Source organism: Phascolarctos cinereus, unplaced genomic scaffold (assembly GCF_003287225.1).
Source record: "Phascolarctos cinereus isolate Bilbo 61053 unplaced genomic scaffold, phaCin_HiC Scaffold_4;HRSCAF=312, whole genome shotgun sequence".
Lineage (NCBI taxonomy): Eukaryota > Metazoa > Chordata > Mammalia > Diprotodontia > Phascolarctidae > Phascolarctos > Phascolarctos cinereus.
Window position 1 is genome coordinate 143,398,887 of NW_027555847.1, and position 23,793 is coordinate 143,422,679.

General features: G+C 38.1%; 1 protein-coding gene across 2 annotated transcripts in view; it reads left to right on the forward strand.

Annotated features, from left to right (window-relative positions):
• Positions 1-672: 672 nt before the first annotated feature.
• The window catches only part of ELP1 (elongator acetyltransferase complex subunit 1), a 69,670-nt gene continuing 46,549 nt past the window's right edge, over positions 673-23,793 (forward strand). Inside the window, exons 1-9 of one of the 2 annotated variants that reach the window (XM_020995507.2) lie at positions 673-762; positions 5,571-5,733; positions 8,582-8,734; positions 10,213-10,294; positions 11,264-11,344; positions 12,048-12,133; positions 18,482-18,581; positions 20,464-20,554; positions 22,672-22,795. In XM_020995507.2, coding sequence (XP_020851166.1) covers positions 5,584-5,733; positions 8,582-8,734; positions 10,213-10,294; positions 11,264-11,344; positions 12,048-12,133; positions 18,482-18,581; positions 20,464-20,554; positions 22,672-22,795 — 867 coding nt within the window. In that variant the 5' untranslated portion in view covers positions 673-762; positions 5,571-5,583. Of the gene's footprint in view, positions 763-965; positions 1,413-5,570; positions 5,734-8,581; positions 8,735-10,212; positions 10,295-11,263; positions 11,345-12,047; positions 12,134-18,481; positions 18,582-20,463; positions 20,555-22,671; positions 22,796-23,793 lie in introns of those variants that run through there. The other variant, XM_020995508.2, reaches the window with a different exon arrangement.

The window sequence follows — 23,793 nt, forward strand, 5'->3', positions numbered from 1 at the left end:
AGACCTAGGATGTTTGGTAATGTAGAATGGAAGGTGTCGGATGAGGGATGATGCAAACTCAACCTTAACTTGGCCACCTGACTGGATGTGGGGGTGGGGAGAGGGAGGTTTGCCAAAGCGTCACGACCTAGAGACTTGCAGCAAACTTCAGAGCCGGCACCAGTGTGGGAGGTGGTGGCCAGACGGGGGCGGGGGGACCCTGGGCAGTTCTTCCTGTGACTGTCCTCCCCGCCCCCATCCCAGGGAGCCTCCGTGCCAGACAGCGCGGGCAGTTCGGTATTCTGGATCAGGATGTGGGGAGGAACCACTGCTGGCTTTTCCCCACTCGCGGCTCACACCTCATTCCTGCCTAAGCACGCCCTTCTTTCAGCGTTCCCGCCCTTTCCCTTGAAGTCATCACGTGTCTGCGCCGCGGTCACGAGGCTGTGTTGCTGTCACGTGTACTTCCCCGTGGCCACGCTGGAGCCGAGCTAGCTCACCCCACCTCTATACCGGGCTCCAGCGGCCTCTCCCGGCAAGCCCCTCGGGGGCCCAAGAAGCTCTGTAGAACTGGTGCGCGTGCTTGTCGGCCGGAAACCAGAGCGCGCGCGGCCCGGAGCGAGGTCGGTGCCGTGAGCCCCGGCGCCTGCGTATCAGAGGTTCGCGGCTCGCCCGCGTACGCCGTAGCGTCGGGGACGGTGTGCACACCGAGACAAGGGTACGCGTGGCTACGGGCGACGCTCGGACTTTGCCGGACTCCCTTTAGACAGAGAGCAGCCGCAGGTAAATGCATGCGCAGTTATTTCGGGTGGTGGGGATCCGGCCCTTAGGGATCCGGCCCTTTGGGATCCATTCCTGAGAAAGACCGAGCGGGCAGGGCGCGGAGGCACCCTCATAGGGCGCATGCGCGTTCCACCCCTCTCCTGGAGGAGCGGCTGTGCGCGTGCCCGCTACAGCAAGGGGCTCGGGCTTCTCGGGGGCGCTGGGGGTTCACCTTGGATTTTCACCACGTACGCGCCCTGGATTAACTGTTCATTGATGCTTTGTCTCCTTGCTGTCCGCCGACTCTGTCTCGACAGCCGCAGCCGGGAAGGAGGCGGAAGAAGGGGCCGCTCCCTTCATTGATTCCTTCGTTCCCCGCTTAATGTTTGCGGGGAGTGAGGCGTGGTCAGGGAGGCAGACACACCGGGTTGGTTGAGATGGGCTCCGGGCCTTCACGGAGCTGACCATCTGTGGGAGAGAAGACGTTCAGACAGATAACTAACACCGGGAGGAATGGGCACAGGAGAGGCACAAAGGATCGTGTAGGAGCTCGGGGAAGGAAGAGATTACGTATGCCCATGGATTAATGTTCGTGCTGACCTCCCTGGCATCCTTTAAGTCTCAACTAAAATCTCATCTTCTAAAGCGGGAAGTCTTCCCCATTGCCCTCTGTTAGTTATTTCCTATTTGTCTTGTATATAGCTTTGTGTACAATTTATTTGCATGTTGTCTCCCCTGTTAGACTGTAAGCTCCATGAGGACAGGGATTGCCTTTTGCCTCTTTTTGTATCCCTAGCGCTTAGCACCTAGTAGACACTTAAATGTTTATTGATTAAGGAGGGCTTCATAGAGATGACATTTGGGCTAGACCTTAAAGGATGGATAGCATTTGAACTAGGAGAATTGGGGGAAAGGCAAAAGTAGAGAGGTGAATGTGTAGGGGGAGAGAGAAGGAGATTGTTAGGAAACCAGGAGTGTAAGGGTATGGAAGGGGGAATAATGAGACAATGTGTGGTATAGTGGAAAGAGCATGCTGGCTCTTCAATCATATCCCATATCTGACTCTCACTCCCTCTTTGACCTGGGACAAATTACTTAATCTTCCAAAACTTCAGTTTCCTTAGCCACCCCTAAAGTCAGTCTCAGTCATTAAGCTTTTGTTAAGTCCGAGTGCCAGGAAGGAAGGTGGAGCTGGAAAGAAACATTTAGGAGACTTTAGTCACATTAAGTGTGTTGAGTGAATGAATGAAAAAATAACCCGTTCTTCTGCCTTCATTGTCAGTGCATGGGAAGGTCAGAAGAGTCAGTATGTCAATTAATAGTCAAGCAAGGGAGTAGTATTGTTTGAAATTCACATAGAGACCCCAGCACCCCTTGGGTTGGACTAGATAGCCTCTAAGGTCCTTTCCATCTCTAAATCTGTGATCTGAGGAGATCCTCATAATAACAGCTGACCTCTTTATAGCGCATTAAAGTTTACAGAGTGCTTCACATTTATTATCTCATACGAATGTCACAACTCTGTGAGGTAAGTACTCACATATATTATGTTCATTTTAAAGATGAGGAAACTGCAGGTTGTTAAAGTTAAGTGACTTTGTCATCTTCACATAGCTAGTAGGTTTCAAAGGTGGGGTATGACCAGGTCCAGTCCATGACTGTCCACCATAACATGCAGCTTTCTAATTAGAAAGATAGTTTGGGGCCAGGTCTGGGGAAGTCTTAAATGGCAGCCTAAAGAAATTTGGACTTTATTCCATAGGCAGTAGGAAACTATTAGAGGTTTTCAGTGAGAGGATAAGTGGTCAGAATTGTGGTTTAGAGAGATTAATTTGAGAGTACTGTGGATGGGAGGGAGGGAAGACTGGAGGTTGGAGTCCATTTAGGAGACTCTTGACAAGTTTTCCTTGAATGTTGTTAAGGATCTGAATGAAATAGGGTTGCTGGCAATGAGAATGGAGAAAAATAGTTACCATCCATTTACTACATGAACCAAATCCATCCATGGATTGTAGCCCTTGTCTTGCCACCAGTTTAGCACAGGCTGAAAATTACTCTTCTTTGGTCATTCACACAAGAAGAAAGAGGAAGAGAAACAAAGTATATAGGTATATTTACAAGTAGTTTATTATAACCATTGCTAGTTGCAGCAGGACCTATATATACATTTCCTATCACCAGCAGCAACTAGAGGATAAAGAAGAAAAAGGAGAGTTCTGTTGTTTGTTAGGGGATTTATTCTAGAACAGGTAAAATCTAACTCAGATATGCCAAGGAGGTAGAATCAATGGGATAATTGGTTGAATATGAGGTTAAGGAGAAGGAACATTTCAAAATAACAAAGGTTTTTAATTTTCAACATTCGCACCATAAGATTTTGAGTTCCAGATTTTCTCCCTGTCTCTCTCCTCCCCCTACCCCAAGACAGCAAGCAATTTGATATAGACTCTACATATACATTTGTATTTAACCTATTTTCAACTGTCATGTTGTAAAGAAGAATTAGAACCAATGGGAGAAGGCACAAGAAAAGAAGAAACAAACAAAAAAAAAGAGAGCAAATAATATGCTTCCATCTGCATTCAGACTCCATAGTTCTTTTTCTGGATGTGGACGGTATTTTCCATCATGAGTCCTTTGGAGTGATAAAGTTTTGAACATGGAGTACTGGTGATGATACCATGGATGTCAGGTCAGAGAGGTACAGGTTTTAGGAGCAAGATAATCATTCTAGTTCTGGACATGTTGAGTTTCAGGTACGTGGTCCCCATATAGAGATATCTTATAGGCAATTAGAGATCTAGATCTGGAGCTCAGGAAAGAAGCTGGAGCTGGATATATGGATTTAGGAGATGTCTGTAAAGAGGTGATAGTTGAAATTATGAAAATAAATAAGATAACTGAGGGAGAAAATCTGGAGAGAAAAAGAGGTTAAGGGACAGAACTCTCTGGAGCGTCTTTCTGAAGAGATAGGGAAGAAAAAAGCAGATAACAAGGGAGATAGAGAAGAAAGATAGGATGAAAACCAAAGGAATGTGGTTTCTCTGAAGCCAAGGAGGAGAGAGTTATAATATTTATGTAGCTCACTACATTTTACAAAGTTCTGTACCTACATAATATCTGTTTTGTCTCAAGAAGCCCTGAGAGGGTACTATACTTATCCCTATTTTGCAGTAAGGAAACAAAGCTTCAGAGAGGTTGAGTGGCACGTCAGGGATCTCAGGATGAGTCACCATCAGAGGTAGGGTTTGACCATAGCTCTTCCTGATTCCGGGTGAAGCACTTTAGCCACATCTCTATGATGTATTCTGTAGTCTTTTGAACAAGAGTTCTTAACCTCTAGGGCCCATGAAGTTCAGTATTACTGGTTTTCTTTGTAATCCTATATATATATAATAAATTTAAAAATATTATTCTGAGGAGGTCCATAGACTATACCAAGCTTCCACATATGTCCACCCCTGCTGTAGCAGGAGCAAGCCATGTATGAAATGTTACAGAGAGGTAGATGAGGACCAAAGAAAGGCCTTTGGATTTGGCCATTAATAGGCTGTTTGTGACCATGGAGCAATCAGTGCTGTGAGGGGGGGAGAGTTAGATAGCAAGGCTTTAATGAAAAACTAAATAGTGAGGAGGTGGATATGTATAGATGGTGTGTGGGGTTTTTTGTTTTAAAGAAGTTTGGCAGTAAAAGGGATGGAAGATGGATCGGTTTTCTAGTTTAAAGTATAGTTGTCAGAGAAACTTTTTAAAGGCTTGGAGAGGCTGAAGTGTATGTAGGCTAATGATGATAGTAGCCAGCATTTATATAATGGTCTGCACAAAAAATATACTGTATTTAATCTTTTTAAGTTTTAAATTTGATGTCATGAAAGTATATTTTTATTAGTTCAAAAGGCTTCTATATCCTGGGCAGTCTTTTGGAACTTTTTCATGGGATTGGATTGAAAAAAAAATTCCTACTAGGAGGATCTAGATATTTTTTATTATTTATTTATTTTTAGGCAATTGGGGTTAAGTGACTTGCCCGGGGTCACACAGCTAGTAAGTGTCAAATGTTTGGTCTGAGTCTGAGACCTGATTTGAACTCAGGGCCTCCTGACTTCAGGGCTGGTTCTCTATCCACTGCGCCACCTAGCTGCCCCAGGATTTAATTATCTTAAGCAACTTTTTATGAGGTCATTGAACTCCTAAGACATTTTTCAGAGTACTAATTTTATAATGCTTCTTGTTCAGCATAATTTGTCCATGTACTCATTTGAGAATTTAGGATAATAGATTTTACCTGGAAATTACCTTGGAAGCCATCAGACTCCTTCCTTTTCCAGAGAAATTAAGTGACTTGCCCAAGGTCATACAGTTTTATTTTCTTTTATATAAGATCATATCTTTTATCACTCATTTGATAATATATTATTTTATTAAATTATTTTTACTTAAATAATAGTAACCCAGAGATAGAATATGCTTTGGGTGTTTTCATGTTTTCGATATTTGAAGTATCCAGGATTTTTTTTTCAGTGCTAAAGAAATATGAAATTCATAGATTTGCTTGTTTTAAATGGTAGAGCCGGAAATAGATTTCAGTTCCTGACCATCTGCTATATGCCTTCATATAATATAGGGGGGGCAGGGAGGGAGGGAGGGAGAGATCATGTGCGAATATATATTTGTGCAATAAGAATTGTAGTTGCCTGATTTTATTTTCTTAGCCTTTTTCCTGATGCCCACTTACTCATAAATATGAAACACTTATTGTGACTTAAGCGTTTCATTTTTGGTTTTTGATTGAATGCTGCTTAAGTTTGAAAGTTTATTTTTCCCAACAGTTGTTCATTCACCATGCGCAACCTAAAGTTACTTCGGACCTTGGAATTCAAGGATATTCAGACTCTTGGGAAACCTCAGTGCTTTTCTCTCAGGACTGATCAGGGGACATTGCTCATTGGCTCAGGATATGGGCTTATAGAAGTGGATCCTGTTGCAAGAGAAGTGAGTCACTGTGGGAGAATTTTATGTCATCTTGTCATAGTCTTTTGTCCAGTTCTTTTAAACTTTCTGCAGTTCTTTCTCTAGGTTCTAGTGGCATCATTTTAATTGTATGGTTTTTCATTATTCATTTAATGAGAAATCCCTACTGATTTACATGTGTTATGAAAGGTGTAGTTATTTCAAGTAATGATCTATTTCCATTCTCTGTTTGCCGTAAGATTCAGGTGATATATGAATGTGTGTTTTTATCTATAGCTATATCTACATCTATATCTATATCTATATCTATATCTATATCTATATCTATATCTATATCTATATCTATATAGATGTATATAGATATAGATATATGTATGTGGGTGTGGTTGTATATATGTATAATCACTGTTCCATTTCCACTGAAAGAATACTTGTTTATGGTTTTGAGTAGTTACATTCTTCTTTTGTTCCACATCCCATAGGGACTTTAATAGGGGGAAAGGAGACACCAACCTTTTTATTTATAGGTGTTATAGGTACATATTAGAGATAATTACTTGCTTGAATTGTTGAGTGAAAAGGCATACGCCTTGTTAAGTTAATATAAATTTGGGTTTTGCTTACTGAGGGTTTGTGGGTCCCAAAATTGTTTCAGAAACTGCTAGAATTGAAGACTGATGCTGAAATATGCCTCTTGCCTCTTGGAAGAGAAGTCATAGACCATAGTCATGGCGTGAGGCATGTGTTTTCAGAACTGGCCAATGTGTTGATTTGCTTTTCTTGATTATATTTATTTGTTCCAAGGGAGAGAAATTCATTAGGAAGTGACAATGGTATCTAAAAAAGAAAATACAAATGAACTGAAAGGAACTACTGAAATTTTTTTTCTTCTTTCAGATTCCCATACTGCTCTAATAAACAACTATTGAAGCACTGGTGTTCACTTTAGTTTTAGTACCACTTATTATAGTTTTTGAACAGTTAAAATTAGAATTTTAGCATTTCTGAGTGGGATGGGACCTTGGGAGCTACGTAGTACAACCTTGCCTGATTAGTCTTGCCAGGAAGTTCATTTTGCTTTTGGACAGGACCAATTTATTATGATTTTTTCCCCCTTATGTCTAGTTAAAATCCTTTCTACAGCTTCCATGGTTATTCCTAGATCTATCTATCATCTGGAATGAAGTAGAACAAGTCTTCCATTTGACAACACTTCACATACGAAGACAGTTACCAACTCCTTACATGTTCCCATTTTTGGTTAAACATACTCAGTTCTTTAACCAGTGCCTCCTGTGGCATGGATTAGAGTCCTCTTTTCTTGGACATTTTCTGGCTTCTCCATTCCTGAAATTGAAATACTTTTCATTCATCCAGATATATTTTATTTTATTTTATTTCTCTATCTATCTATTTATTTATTCATTCATTCACTTATTTATTTTTTAGGCAATTGGGGTTAAGTGACTTGCCCAGGGTCACACAGCTAGTAAGTGTCAAGTGTTTGGTCTGAGGCCAGATTCGAACTCAGGTCCTCCTGACTTCAGGGCCAGTGCCCCCATCTAGATATATTTTAGATGTGTTCAGGACAGCAGTACAGTAGGGCTCTCACCTTCTTTGTTCTGGATGCCATATTTCTACTAATGCAGCCTAAAATCATGTTGTTGTTTTTTTTAATCTGCCATATCACACTTAAATTGAGCTCGAAGTCTAGTAACATCCCCAGATCCTTTTCACATCAATTCTCCCCTAGCTATATTACCTCCATTCTGTATTATGCAGTTAATTTTTAAAGGTGTAATTGGTAAGGACTTTATATTCATTCCTATCTTTTTTTTTAAATTAAATTAAGCTTATTTTGGCCTTCTAAAATCCTTCAAAATTCTAATTCTATCATATACTATATTAGTTATCTCTAGGTTTTATGCCAACTGCTGATTTAACACACATACATGTTATCTTTGCCTCCTTACAAGTCACTGATGAAAATTTGAAAGGGAGAAGAACCAACAGAACCTTATTGCAATTCTCTACAGACTTCTCCTCAGGTTTACACAGATCCATTAGTCACTACCCTTTGGGGCCAGTTTGGGGTTCAGTTAGTTCTGAGTATATTCAAGTATTGTCATTTACAGCACATCTGCTTTTTTTCTTCAAAGGTATCATTAGATACCTTGTGCACATTCTAACTGAAATTCATATTTGCTATAACATCAGTTGGATCTTTCAGTTTAATAACCCTCCCCAAAAAGGGAATGACGTTGATATTGATGGATATAACAATCACCTCTAAAATTTTGCCTGGAGTTTAAGTGAGGGTCACTGTTCTACAAATTAAATTATATACTTTTCCTCTTCCAAAAAATGGAACATTTGCCCATCTTCAGTTCTGGAGTGCCACTCCTGTTTATTATAGCTTTTATTTTATTACCCTGGGATGTAATTTGCCTGGACCTATTGACTTGAATTCCCTGAAAACACCTGAGTACTCAGAATGCAATTTCTGCCTAGAACAAACAGGATTGGATTGAAATAGTGGGAATCCTTTTAACTAGGTTCTCTCTTCCCATCATCCTACTTTCTGCCTTTCAGGAGGTGAACATTTAGTCTTTGTATTCTTTCAGCTTTTACCCAATTTGAAGATAGAGTGTATTATCATTAGCTTGCCATTCCTCTAAGTAGATCTCACTGACTCTTTACTTGTTATGATCTTTCCCTTAGCAGGGCTTTAAATTTTCCCTAGTTGAAGGTATTTTATGAAACTTCTGTACTTGTAAGGCCATTAAACATTATTTTATGATCTGAGTGTTCTATGCTGTTTTGAGAGCCTTGGTTTTCTCATTTGTGTCTTCTTTTCTTTGGGTGAAAGGTAACCTGTGAGATTTCTTTGATGTCAGAGGGCTTTCTTCCAGAAGATGGCAGTGGCTGCATTGTGGGTGTCCAGGACCTGTTAGATCAAGAGTCTGTGTGTGTGGCTACAGCTGCGGGAGATGTTCTACTCTGTAGTCTCAGCACTAGCCAGGTAAAAGGAAGTTGAATAAATGTCTTCAGGTAACCTGAAAAGTGGCCTAATGTGTCCTGTGTTTACAGTAAAGATCTTGATTTGAATCAGTTACAATATTCTTAGGAGTATATTTTTTAGAAGTTAAATGTCACTGTATTCCATGTTGTGACCTTATACTTAATAGAGTTGCTATCCTGGCTCTGGCAGTGTTTAGACGCAAGGTTGGGGAACCTGTGGCCTTCTAAGTCCTTGGGTGTGGCCTTTTGATTGAGTCACAGTTTTACAGAAAAATCCTCCACACTTGAGAACCTAGAGGGCCACATGTGGCCTCGAGGACACAGGTTCCCTATCCCTGGTTGAGAGGATATTTTTTGGCTAGAACCATGTAGAGAATTTATATTGTCTTCTATTGACTAATCATAGAACTTTACAAGAGAGACTGTTACAGTATTGACAAGAGCTATGCCTTGTGCTTTTATGTAGGTCGACTGTTTCCAGAAAATGTGATCCTAAGTTGCAATTGTTTTGGGGTCTGAATTTATTCATTTCTTTTAAATAACTAATGTGACTTTTTTTTTGGTCATGAATTCATCAGTGCTACAGAGTGTTAAGACTAATGGGGTAAAGGTAGCTTCTAAACTCACTTCATCTTCCTCTATTCTCAGATTGTTGATGGAGTAAACTTTCTTTTTGTAGATATATAGATTTTCCTCCCCCCCCCCTTTTTTTTTTTTTTACTAACAGTGTATCCAAATTAGTGAACTGGCTTCCCTAATTCTTTTTGCTGTCTTGTCTTTCTGTCTCTTACATCAGCTGTATAAATTGTCCATTATAAAACTTCCAGATCATTTTATGATCAGAAGTGTATTGGATTTCAGATTTTGTTTAATTCATTCCAATAAGCATCTGTTAGGGGCCAGTTAGACATTTGTGCTAAGAATACAAAGACAAGAATAAAAGAGTCCTTGTCTTTAAAGGGCTTATATTCTTGCAGGGGAAGGGAGGGAATGAGGAAATGGTATGTACTTAAATAAATAAATGCAAAATAATATTGGTGTTGGGAAAGAGCCCAAACAATTGGGGGGGTGGGATGGAGTTAGGAAAAGCCTCAAGTAGCAAGTGTCACCTGAGCCAAACCTTGTAGGCATCTAGGGATTTCAAGAAGCTGAGATGAGAAATGGAACATCCCAGGAATGAGAGACAACTTTCACAAAAGCATGGAGGCAGCAGGAGCAGTACTGTGTACAAGGTACAGTAAGTAGGCCTGTTGAGATAGAATGGGGAGCTTTTGGAATCAGCTCAGAAACATAGATTGGAGCCATCTTGGACAGCTTGTATTATTTATTATTTTGTTTTTAAAAAATTAGGTGTGGTGCTTACAGGTATTTTGGTTATTATTTTGATTCAGGACTAGGAATCTTAAATAATCAGTGACTCTGAGTTTCTGGTCATTTGAACTTCAGCATTTCACTTTTCTTTTCCTCTGTGTGTTTCAGCTGGAGTGTGTTGGGAGTGTTGCCAGTGGTTTGTCTGTCATGAGTTGGAGTCCAGACCAGGAACTTGTTCTTCTTGTTACAGGTTGAGTTGTCACAGTTTACACTGACCCTCTCATAAAGTATTCTGGCTCAATTTGTTGGATCTTCAAGCTGTTTCTTTAAAAAAAATATATCAGAAGGAAGACTTTGAGAGGAGAAGTAACATAGCATCACAGTCTAGAGGGAATCTCATTTGTGTCCTTAGAGCTTATAGCATAGTGTGCTGCTAAAACCTTATTTTCTAAGTTTGTGGAAAGGGAAAGCAAGGTCATAAAATATTTAAGTGGGTGAGAATGCAGTGTATTTTTCTAGTAGAATCACTGTTGGTAAGTCTCAAGATGCTGTTTGTTCTTAACAGTTAACCTCGTTAAGTTAAGCTTAATCTTATATACCTAGTCTAGTATTTAAGATCTAGGAATTTTGAGATGCCAGAGTGAAAGATACACCCTTATCAACAATTTTTTAAAAAAAGTTTTATTTTTCTCTTTCTGTCTGTATCCCGTATGTAATTGTGTCTGTAAATAGATAACTTTTAATAATGTATTAGTGGTATCCCAAATATTCTTTAATGAATAGTAGTCATCAGTGTTCATGGAACAGAATTGTGATTACTAATGCAGTTACAGGGATAAGGGCATGTGTGTGCACATATGAGCACTAGCACTGACAAGCTAATAAATGAAAGGAAATATTAGGATATATTTTGAGTTCTGAGGAGTGAAAGCTTAGCATAGTGGATAGAGAACCAGCCTCAAAACCAGAAAGAGCTGGCTTCTGGTCTCATCTCAGATACCTGCTGGTCTCTAAGGGCTCTAGTCATCTCTAAAAATGATCAGTTAACCTCTTTTAGTAGAGGGATCTCTTCACTTGAGAGTGCTATGTTTCAATGCAATCACAGATCTAGTTTCCTATCCTTTTGAGTACTAAACATTTTCCTTGGAGAATAAATATTGTCTTTAGGGAGTAGCAAAAACTTGGGAAAGAAAAAAATTTTTTTCTCTTTATCCCACAGGCCAGCAGACCTTAATTTTGATGACCAAAGAATTTGAACCAATTATTGAAAAGCAAATCCATCAAGATGATTTTGGAGAAAGTGAGTAAAAGTCTAACTTTGAAATACCATTTCCTCTAATACTTTTAATTTTAAAGTTGGGCACTAATGCCTTTGTTTTATTATAAGCAAATAACTACATGGTACATGAATATCAAATTGATAGCTGAGCATGTGTGAACAGACATTTGTCAGTGACTTGGAGACAGGGTCCCTCTTTGGAAACTTATCTCCTCATTCACTCCCACCCAGCAGAAGGCTCAGAGTTGGTTTCTGGGGCAGAAACCCAAAGGAGGGAGAGAATTTGGAACTGAAAATAAAATTGAATTAAAGTTTTAAAAAAAAATCAAGAAAAGTGAATGGCAGCTGGTGAGTTGAAAGCTTGCAAATTTTTATCTTTTCCAATAATTTGCTCGTTGTTCACGGGTACATAATTTTGAAAAATGCTCACTTGTGTGAGATAAAATTACTGGCCTACCTTACCAGGAAGATTGTTAAATGAATCTCTAAAATAGTTTTAAAGAACAGGAAAATAGAAAATGCTTCTTTAAAGTCTTCATAGTAATAGGTATACGTATTAAGAAACAAGGTATTTCAGATGAATTACTTTGAGTCAGTTAAATGAAAATTCTAAAAGCTCAAGTAATTGCTGATTAATAGCTTACACAGGAAATAATAGAAGTTTTTGTTGTAATTTATTTAACTTAATCGTTTTATCTTTCACGTTTTCAAATTTAATCTGTAGGCAAATTTATCACTGTTGGATGGGGGAAAAAGGAGACTCAGTTCCATGGATCAGAAGGCAAACAAGCTGCACATCGAAAGCAAATGGTAATGCCTTTCTGTATGCTAACATCTCTCAGTTAAAAAGGGGATAAGTTATGAACATGCAAAGTGGATTTCTTTTCTAAGTTATTTCTTTAATATAAGTGTACTGGTCATACCCAAAAGAGTGAATTCCTGGGAGTAGTAAGTATATAGTGGTAACAGATAAGTTTAATAAGTATGGAAGGAAATATGTTATGAAAATCCCAGGTATCCAGCTAATGATGGTAAATGATTTGGTCTTTACTTAGTGTAATAAAGCTTCAGTTCTCTGGAGCTGTTAGAACCCTTGAGACAATGAGTCTTGTCATGTTAAGTTTTCTCTAGATAATTGAGGTTTAACCTTTTTAAGGATCAGAATTATGCCCTGAGGGCAACCAAACAGTGCATACTGTGATCCTGATCCAGCAATACCACTACTAGGTCTGTATCACAAAGAGATGAAAAAGGGAAAAGGACCCATATGTACAAAAATATAGCAGCTTTTTTTGTGCTGGCCAAGAATTGGAAATTGAGGGGGTGGCCATCAGTTGAGGAATGGCTGAACAAGTTGTGGTATGTGATTATGATGGAATACTATTGTACTATAAGAAATGATGAGCAAGATGCTCTCAAAAAACCTGGAAAGACCTGTATGGACTGATTCAAAGTGAAATGTACAGTGTACAAAGTAACAGCAATGTTGTAAGATGATCAGCTGTGAATGATTTAGCTATTCTCAGCAATACAGTGATCCAAGACAACTCTGAAGGACTTTGTTTTTTTGGGGGGGGGAATTTATTCATTTATTTTGATGAGCTTTACTTCTTTGTTACAAAGGAGGATTGGGGCTAGGGAATGGAAAAGCTATTTTTAAAAATCCTCAATAGGACTTTAAAAAACAGGCCTCAGGGCTAATTCACATCCCAGCGGTGGATTTGGGCCCATTTAGTCAACACAAGAATCTCTCTGGGACATTTTAAGTCATTAAGAGATTTCATTTTCCTTCCTTGGATGGGAGAAGGCCTCGCTGCATGGCTCCATCTTTTCAGGGAAATTCCCCTTTTATGTCTCTCTTGAATCTTGTACTTGAAGATCAAATTTTTTGTTGAGCTCTGGTCTTTTTATCAGGAAGGTTTGGAAGTCCCCTATTTCGTTGAATATCCATCTCCTCCCTCTGAAGGACTTATGATAGAAAATGCTGTCCATCCCCAGAGAAAGAACTGATGGTGTCTGAATGAAGATTGAAGCATACTCTTTTTTTTACTTTTTTTTGAGGTTTTTTTTTGTCTGCTTTCTTTCACAGCATGACTATTATAGATATGTTTTGCATGACCACACATGTATTACTATATCAAACTGTTTACCTTCTCAGTGAGGGGGAGTGGGGAGGAAGGAAGGGAGAGAATTTGGAACTCGGAGTTTTAAAAACAAATGTTAAAAATTGTTTTTTCATGTAACTGGGGAAGTATAAAAAGAAAATACTGGAAAAAAAAAGGAAACAATAAGCAGACAGATTTCAGGAAAACCTGCAAAGATTTACATGAACTGATGTTTCATGAAGTGAGCAGAACAAGGAGAACATTGTACATAACAACAACAACATTGTGTGATGATTAACTATGATAGACTTAACTCTTCTCAGCAATATGATGATCTAAAACAATTCCGAAAGACTAGTGATGGGAAATGCTAACTGCCTCCAGAGAAAGAATTATGGAGTCAATACAGATTGAAGCGTGCTATTTTCTTTTTTTTTCTTTCTTGTGGTTTTTCCCTTTTTAAAATTTTTTTTAATATAAATTTATTTATTTTTAGTTTTCAAGATTCACTCCCACAAGTTTTTGAATTCCAGATTTTCACCCCATCTCCCCCCTCCCCCCACCCCAAGATGGCATGCATTCTGAATATCCCTTCCCCTAGTCTGTTCTCTCTTCTATCTCTCTCCCCTTCTCTTATCCCCTTCCCCTTCTATTTTCCTGTAGGCAGGATAGACTTCTGTACCCCATTTCCTGTATTTCTTATTTCCCAGTAGCATGTGAAAACTTTTTTTTAAACATGTTTTTAAAACTTTAGGTTTCAAATTTTCTCTTTCCTCCCCCCCACCCACCCTCACTGAAAAGGCAAGCAACTCAATATAAGTTGTACATGTGCAGTTATGCAAAACATGTCCGTAGTAGACATGTTGTGAAAAACTAACTCTTATTTCCCTTAATCCTGTCCTGCCCTCCCATTTATTCTATTCTTTCTTTTGACCCTGTCCCTCCTCAGAAGTATTTACTTCTGATTACCCCTTTCCCAATCTGCCCTCCTCTTATCATCCCCCTGCTCTCTTGTCCCCTTCTCCCCCTATTTTCCTGTAGGGTAAGACAGATTTCCATACCCAATTGAATGTGTATGTTATTCCCTCCTTAAGCCAAATCCTATGAGAATAAGATTCACTCATTCCCTCTCACCTTCCCCTGTTTCCCCTCCACTGAAGAGACTTTTCTTTTCTTTTTTTTTGTGAGATAATTTACCCCATTCTACCTCTCCCTTTCTTCTTCTCGAGTAATCCTCTCTCATCCCTTAATTTTATTCTCCAGATATGACCCCTTAATCTTCAACTCACCCTGTGCCCTCTATCTATCTATCTACATATACATACATATAATTTTTTTCCCAACTACCCTAATACTGACAAAGGTCTCATGAGTTATAAATATCATCTTTCCATGCAGGAATGTAAACAGTTCAATCTTAATAAGTCTCTTATGATTTCTCTTTCCTGTTTACCTCTTCATGTTCCACTGAGTCCTGTATTTGAAAGTCAAATTTTCTATTCAGCTCTGGTCTTTTCATCAGAATGCTTGAAAGTCCTCTATTTCACTGAATGACCATTTTTTCCCCTGAAGGATTATACTCAGTTTTGCTGGGTAGGTGATTCTTGGTTGTAATCCTATCTCCTTTGCCCTCCGGAATATTATATTCCATGCCCTGCGGTCCTTTAATGTAGAAGCTGCTAAATCTTGTGTTATCCTGATTGTGTTTCCACAGTACTTGAATTGTTTCCTTCTGGCAGCTTGTAATATTTTCTCCTTGACCTGGGAACTCTGGAATTTGGCTATAATATTCCTAGGAGTTTTCCTTTGGGGATCTCTTTCAGGAGGAGATCTGTGGATTCTTTCAATTTCTATTTTGCCCTCTGGTTCTATATATCAGGGCAGTTTTCCTTGATAATTTCTTGAAAGATGATGTCTAGGCTCTTTTTTGATCATGGCTTTCAGATAGTCCAATAATTTTTAAATTCTCTCTCCTGGATCTATTTTCCAGGTCAGTTGTTTTTCCAATGAGATATTTCACATTGTTTTCTAATTTTTCATTCTTTTGGATTTGTTCTACTGTGTCTTGATTTCTCATAAAGTCACTGTCTTCCAATTGCTCTATTCTAATTTTTAAGGAAGTATTTTCTTCAGTAATCTTTTGGACTTCCTTTTCCATTTGGCCAATTTCTTTTTAGGGCATTTTCTCCTCATTGGCTTTTTGGACCTCTTTTGCCATTTGGGTTAGGCTATTTTTTAAGGTGTTATTTTCTTCATTTTTTTGGGTCTCCTTTAGCAAGCTGTTGACTTGTTTTTCATGATTTTCTTGCATCACTCTCATTTCTCTTCCCAGTTTTTCCTCTACTTCCCTTACTTGCTTCTCAAAATCCCTTTTGAGCTCTTCCAAGGCCTGGGACTGATTCATATTTTTCTTGGAGGCTTTGGATGTAGGAGCTTTGACTTTGTTGTCTTCTTCTGGTTGTATATTTTGATCTTCTTTTTCACCAAAGTAAGATTATAGTCTGACTCTTTTTGCGCTGCTTGCTCATGATCCAGCCAATTACTTGAGTTTTAAACTCTTTGTTAAGGTAAGAGTCTGCTTCCAATGTGGAGAATGTACTGTCCCAAGCTTCAGGGGTTTGTATAGCTGTTTTCAGAGATACTTGTAGGGACCTGTAAATTTTCAGTTCTTCCAAGGTGGTATGATAAGGGGCGAGGTGTTTACTCCTTTCCTGGCCTGTGACCACAAGTATTCCTTTCTGTCCTGTAACTGTGAGGAGGGTTCCTCTCCACAGCCACTACAAGCTCCACCACGCCGCTCCTCCTCACCCCAGCACTGCCGCCAGAACTGTGACCCAGATCCAACACAGGCAAAGCAAGAGATTCCTGCCTCAGCACTGGCAAAGAGATCCCTGCATCCCTCTCTGATCAGCCACTGGATTCCCCCTCAGTCTGTGGGCTGGAAGCTGGAAGCAGCTGCCCCCTCCACCCCCCAGGGCCACACTCTTGGGGAATGGAGCTGAAACCCCACCTTCCTGTCTCAGCACCAACAGAAACAGACTTTTCCTACTGACCTTCTAAGTTGTTGTTGGCATTGGTGGATTGAGGAGTCTGGAAACTTCCACAGCTGCCCGCGATTCAATCCTCTGAGGCCTGGTCCAGGTTCGCAGTGCCCTGTGCGCCCATGCAGCGCCATGCTCCCAGCCCGGCGCGATACACCTTTCTGATCAATCATCCAGGTTGTCTTAGGCTGGAAATTTGTTTCACTCTGTCTTTTTGTGGGTTCTGCTGCTTCAGAATTTGTTTAGACCCATTTTTTATGAGTATTTGGAGGGGTGTGGAGGAGAGCTCAAGCAAGTCATTGCTCTCACTCCGCCATCTTGACTCCACCCCCAGTTTTTCCCTTTTTTTTCTGATTCTTCTTTCACAACATGGCTAAGTGGAAGTATGTTTAACGTGATTGTACATGTACAAAATATCAGATTGCTTGCTATCTTGGGAAGGGAGGGAGGCAGAAAAACGTGGAACTCAAAATTTTACGAAAATGAAAGTTGAAAATTATGTTTATATGTAATTGGAAAAATACTATTAAGAAAAAAATAAGAAATAATCTACTTCCTTATAATGAAATCTTTAAGTGTCTCTGGTGACAGAATTGTTCTCCTTGCTTCAAATAAGCTCATGGTCCTAAAATGATCTTTCACTAAATGTACACAAAGCAGTTAAAAGTAGTTTAATTATCTGTGCATTAGTTGATCTGTATACAGGAGATAAATGTATGATGCCTTTATGATGGTGAATTTTTCAATTTTCAGTGAATTTTTTTTTTATCACATGTGTAAGTTCAGGCAAAAGCAATCTGCTTAAATGTGAGGCACACATAATTTACAAATACTCCCTGGGTAAAAGTAGATGAGTTTTACCATTTTTGTAAAATTGACTATGCCCAAATGAGTTATCTGGGAAAAACCACATAATTCTTTGGCCACATGATTTGTTGAATTGTTTTTCATCAGCTATATCTGGCCTTCTTATGCCATGTCTTAGTTTGAAGTGGCAGTGTCACCCTTCAGAAAATAGACACAGCTTATCTGACTATTTATAAAATATATATATTTTTAATGAACATTGGGCTAGAAATAGGGGTACCTTCAGATTTTTTTCTTCAAGAAACACATATACAAGTTGGTTTAAGTTGTCTAATTTAGTTGTGTGTTACATAGCACAGCTTTATATTGAGGAGACTCAGATCTGCAAAGAAAATTTTGGCAAGCTACACATTCTAAGCCATGGAGGTTCACAGTATTTTAGCAGTCATCAGCATTTTCCTGTGCTTCCCTTTTTTGAATCATATGTAGGTGTCCATTTTATATTTTAAAGTTAATGCAACCTTTTTATACTTCTCTGCTTAATCTTTGACCTAACACCAGTCAAAGTTATAGCCCTCCTGTACTGCTGAGTCAGTGAACTGACCTGCTATGGGATGCAGTTTGTCACAGTGGGTACAATATTGATGTGGAGTCAGGGAGACTTGCATTTGTAAACCACCTCAGATGCTTACTGCGTGACCTTGGACAAGTCATTTAACCTCCTGGCCTATTTCTTAATTGGTAAAATGAGGTTAATAATAGCACCTACCTGACAGGAGTATTTGAGAAACAAATGAGATGATGTGTGTAAAATGTTTTGCATAAAATGCTTTAAGGTGTTGCATAAGTAAGAATTATTAAGTAATATTATGACTCATTGAATATAATCTTCAATTCTAATAGTCTTGTCAGTGTTGTTCCGTTATTGTTAGATGTTCAGGGTCCTCTGCTTCATTGCCAAAGAAGTAGTTGGGGTTCTGTTTGTTTACTTTTATAGGGACCCACCACTTCTAAGTATATACTAGTTACGAAGCCTGAAGGGTGAAGAGGTATTTTTGATAGTTGACCTCCAGGCAGTTAGGGTTGTATTCTACATACAAAATATTTTATTTTTAATAACCAGAGACCCTTTTATGGGAGGGGACATGCATTGTTTCAGGTATTTAGATGATGTTTTTGTTTCTCTTTTTCTCTTCTCCACTCAGAATGAGCAGCCCGCTTTACCCTGGGATGATCATAGACCCCAGGTTACCTGGAGAGGGGATGGGCAGTTTTTTGCTGTGAGTGCTGTTTGCCCAGAGACAGGTATGGAGATGAACTGCTTCCATAAGTATTCTTTTAAAAATTTGATCTTATTAGTAAGTTCAAGAAATTGTCTCTCATTTCATTGTGGGATAATTTTTTCTGATTGGAAACTTCAGGGATACATTTATAAATGCTAAAGAATTAAAGAATCTGATTGATGAAAAGAGAATCAAAAGGTCTAAAAGTCTTGATCCAAAGTCTTAATGAAAGAGCCCGTCTTTTTTTTTACATAAGTTTTTTTTATAATGCAGATTTCTTTCAGCAAAGTCAAATTTGCAAAATGTGAATTTATACAAAGCAGTAATTGTCTATATAAAAATTGTTGATACTAAGGCTTTCAAATATATAACAGATTTTGTATTTTATCTTTTCAATGTAATGAATGCTGACACATTTTTAAAGAATTTTATTTTCTATGATATTTCTATAAATGTCTCAAATATCTATTGCAGGAAATGAAATATACTAAATTTACTAGCCACTTAACAGAATTAAAATTGGAAGTATTTTCCCTTTCTTTTCTAGGAGACAAAATATTTTGATTACACTAATGTCTTTGGAAAGATAAATCATGTTCCTCAAGGATTTTTAGGACTTAGTGTTAGATTACTATTTTTTTGCCTCTTAGCCTACTTTTTAATAATAAGTTATTAAGGTTTAAAATTATTTAATGTTGTTTGGGTATTTTATAGTGGATGGCCTGGTGGATGAACAATCCCTTGTGTAGCACCTTTCATTTTGGTTATCTAAATTCTCATTGACTATTTCCAGTGTTAGGAGCTTACTACTTTTCAAGGCAGCCAGTTCTCTTTTTAGGCAGCTCTGATTATTAGAGAATGCTTTTTAAAGAATGAAGCCAAGGGGGCAGCTAGGTGGTGCAGTGGGTAGAGCACTGGCCCTGAAGTCAGGAGGACCTCAGTTCAAATCTGGCCTCAGACCAAACACTTGACACTTACTAGCTGTGTGACCCTGGGCAACTCACTTAACCCCAATTGCCTAAAAAAAAAAAAAAGAATGAAGCCAAAACCTTTCCTCTATATTTCACCCATTGGACCTAGTTCTTCCCTTTGGAGATAACAATGTCTGATCTCTATGCTATATGATCTTCCTTTACATATATATAAAGGGCTATTACCTCTCCCCCAAGGCTTCTCTATTCCTGGTTAAATAATGATTGATTCATTGAACAATTATTTGTTGAGCAGCTACTATATATAAAACACTGCTTGGCGCTGTGAGGGATGCACAGATGTATAACATAACGCTCTTGCCCTCAAGAATTTTCCTTCAGCTGTATCTTACTTGACATGGTTTCAAAGCTGCCCTTCCTATTCATTATTTTGGCAGAGACCCACATAAAGTATGGTGACTCAGAAAAGTAGGTACTTTTCTCCCCAAACTCCCTGGCTTATTTCCCTTAAGTAACTAATAAATAGATTTTAGTTTCTCAGTAACTTAATGTTAGACACTTGTTTCCTCTCTCTCTTCCTAGTGAATATTTGTCCTAAAGACATAATGTTTGTGTCATCATCCTTTTCAAGAGATATAATTCTTGGGCAGATTTTGCCCTTTTTTTAGGTTATTTTTTTCTCTTGAATACAAAATTTGAACCAGTCCCATTGAGAAACAGAAGTGATCCAAGATGGGACAGACTCTAAATTCTAAAAGACTCAAGGATCTAGCAGAAAACTGTGAATGTATTTGTGTGTAAACTTATATATGACAATTAATCTTGAATTTTTTACTTATGAGGGAATTCCTCAAAAAGTGGTTGAATTGACAGTAATTTGTAGCTTCCCCTCATTTCCTTGATTCCCCCCTTGCCTCCTTCCATGCTTCTTTAAATATTGAGTTACTCTTTTTCAAACCATTTACTCTATAGGGGCTCGCAAAATCAGAGTATGGAATAGAGAGCTTGTTTTACAGTCAACCAGCGAGCCTGTTGCCGGACTAGGACAAGCACTGGCATGGAAGTAAGTGGAGAAGAATACTGCTTTGTTTGCTAGCTTATGGTTACCTTCAAGACCTTGACATTTCTTTTTCTGAACTCTCTTAAAATTCTGGTGAGGGTAGCCATGTAGAATTGTAATGCTGCTAGATTTTTATGTATTTTTTGTAGTTTGTCTTTGATGAGGTCTGACCTCACTGCTCTTTGTAGATCTCATTTGGGTAAAGGTCAGAGACTTGCTTATGATTTTCAGTTCTCCATTAGAAATGAGTGTTGAAAAAGATATTTATGTTATCTTTTTGTATACTTCAAGTTCTCTAAACAATCTAGTTCCTGGTCATGAAAGAGCTCCTTAGAAGTACTATCAATTGAGATAATATATAGGATGTTCCAGAAGTCTTAGTGCAGTTTTAAGCTGTTATATTTTATGTGAAGTACTTCGCAAACCTTTAAGATCTATGTAAGTGTTAACTTATCGTAACTATAACACATGGTAACGTTTGGACTTCCAGCTACCCAGAATTTGTTTCTGCTGCCTTGCTTATTCTTAGATGACAGTAGAAGGAGCAATGTATATGTTAGTTCTAGCCACTTTACCTCAGAGGTATCACACAAGTGGCCCTTGGGCCACAATGTGTTTTTCTAATGTTGGCCCACAGGTATCCTTATGTTTGGTTAATGGCCACAGTTTCTTTTTGTGCTCGACACCACTGCTTAACCTCATTCTGTGAAGCAAATTTAAGTAGAGATTGAACCAACATCTGTAAAAGATTTACTTTTAAACTACATTGTTTTGGTCGTACTCTTATCACAAAATACACAATTGTACAATTCAGTTTTGTTTTATGCCATAAAACCTTTCACAAGAAATGAGTGAGAGTATTTCATTAAACAGTAGAATGGGTTAAAAAAATCAGTAATTTTGTTCTGATCACATAAAATTGAAGAACTTTGACACGAATAAAATTAATGCAATTATAATAAGAAAGGAAGTGATCCACTGAGAAGAAAATATGTTTGGTTGCTTTTTTTTTTTTAAGAAAATCTTTATATCATTATCTCTGATAAGGGTCAGATATCTAAAATTTGTAGGCGCTAACAGGAGTATATGAGACCCAAATACAGAAATGGTCAAAAGATATCAACATGTAGTTTTCAAAGAAAGAATTGCGGACTATTAACAGCCGTAGGAAAAGATGGTACGCATTGCTAATAAGAGAAATGCAAAAGAAGGCAACTCTGATGTTTTACTTCACAACCAATGATGACAGAGGATGGGGATAGTCAGTGGAGATGGGGGATGAAAAGTACATTGTTATAGGATTTTATATACTGTTTTGAGCATAGAACAAGTAGTCCAGCCATTCTGGAAAACAGTTTTAAATTATTCAAATAAACTAAAACATCCACACAGCCTTCATTTACACATTTAATTTATTATGTTTAAAGGAAAAGCAAGCAGTTTATAATAAGAGATTCACAATTTTACATACAGTTCTCTTTTTCTATTAATGTATATGGAAATTCTCATAGGAAGGAGTGATTGAAACAAGGAAAATTCTGAGCTGATTATTTTAAGGACTTGTAAGAACTCTCAAGGAATGAATGTAGCTTCTACTCATTGGGAATCTAGTGAGAGTATGATTTATAAGAGTGATAAATCTTTAATGGTTGTAAAAGATACAAGGAATATTTTGGACCCATGGCTAAAGAAATGAAGTCATTTAACATGGAGATTTTGTGGAAATTTAAAACTTTTTAAACATTAATATCACTTCCTTTCACTCCACTTTTCTCTGAAGTAGTACCTTCTCTTTTTAACAAAGTACAATGAAGAAAAATGCTAATTGGCATTGTCTGATAAAGGATGCTTCATCCTATACCTATAGTTCACTGTCCCTCTGCCAAGAAGAGGAAGGCATGCTTTACACTCCATTCTCTGAAGTTGTGATGGTTTGCTGCATTAATAAGAGTTATGATGCCATTGGATGTTGTTTTCCCTTCTTGTGCTTATTATGTAAATTATCCTAGTTCTGCTTATTTTGCAGGCCCTTTTGGAGACCCTTTTTACTTCCACTTTCTTTGCTATTGAAAAAAAAAATCTCTTGACTTTACTGAAATACTCTTTTGGTTTGCTTTAAGGCCTTCTGGTAGTTTGATTGCATCTACACAGAATAAACCTAACCAGCATGATGTTGTGTTTTTTGAAAAAAATGGACTTCTTCATGGAGATTTTATACTTCCTTTCCAGAAAGGTCAGGTAAAGGTAAGTAAGTAGGTACATGATGAATCAATATTAAGCTTGCCATGTTTAGCAAGCTTTTTATAGCTGTAGGAAAGCTTTATGATTGTCTCTGATATAAAAGGAGAAGTCTTATTAACTGATATTAGATTAATTATTAATAAAAACATGAATTCTTAATAAGGAAAATTAATCAGTTACAGCTGGCATTTCATTCAGCAACCATTTATTAAGCACTTTATGTAATACACTACATGATTCTTTTCTTAAAAAAAAGAGAAAAATGCTTTTTCAAAGTAAATTTAAAAAACAAGATGTGTCCCCTTTTCCTTGATTGTATTGAGAGGGATAAGTTTAATTTTTGCTTTCTTTAATGATTCTGATACTATAGCTTCGTAGATAGGGTTGCTTTTAAATTCATTTGGATATCTATTAAATATTTGTTGAATTTGCAGAATCCCTTCCCTTGATTATTATGAATTCTTTCTCATAGAAAGAATCATGCTTATGTCTGATAGAGATAGACAGCATAATAAGTACAGCTGCTCTTTTGGCGGTTACCCACATTTTTTCATCTCAGCACTTAGTTGCTTTGGACTGACTATTTGCTATACCTGGAGCAAGTCAAGTCAGTAAAGATTTAGTTAAGGCCTCCTATGTGCCAGTAATTGAGCTAAGTCTGAGAGTGCACTTCCTCCTTAAAATCTCTCTCTTCCTATGGCAAAGCACAAGTGCTATCTTCTGCATAAAGTCTTTCTGATCTCCCTAGTGGCGAGAGCCCCCACTTCTTCCCAGACTACTTTGTACCTAATTACTTTGTATATATTTGTATTTGTTCACTTTATATTTTTGCTGTATGTATTCATATAAGTAATTGATGTCTCCCCCATTAGAATGTAAGCCCTTTGTGGTAAGGATTGTTTTATTCCTTGTACTTCAGGGCCTGACATGTGTTTGTTGTTCTGTCATGACTAATTCTTTGTGACTCTGTGGACCAATTGTCCGTGGAGTTTTCTTGGCAA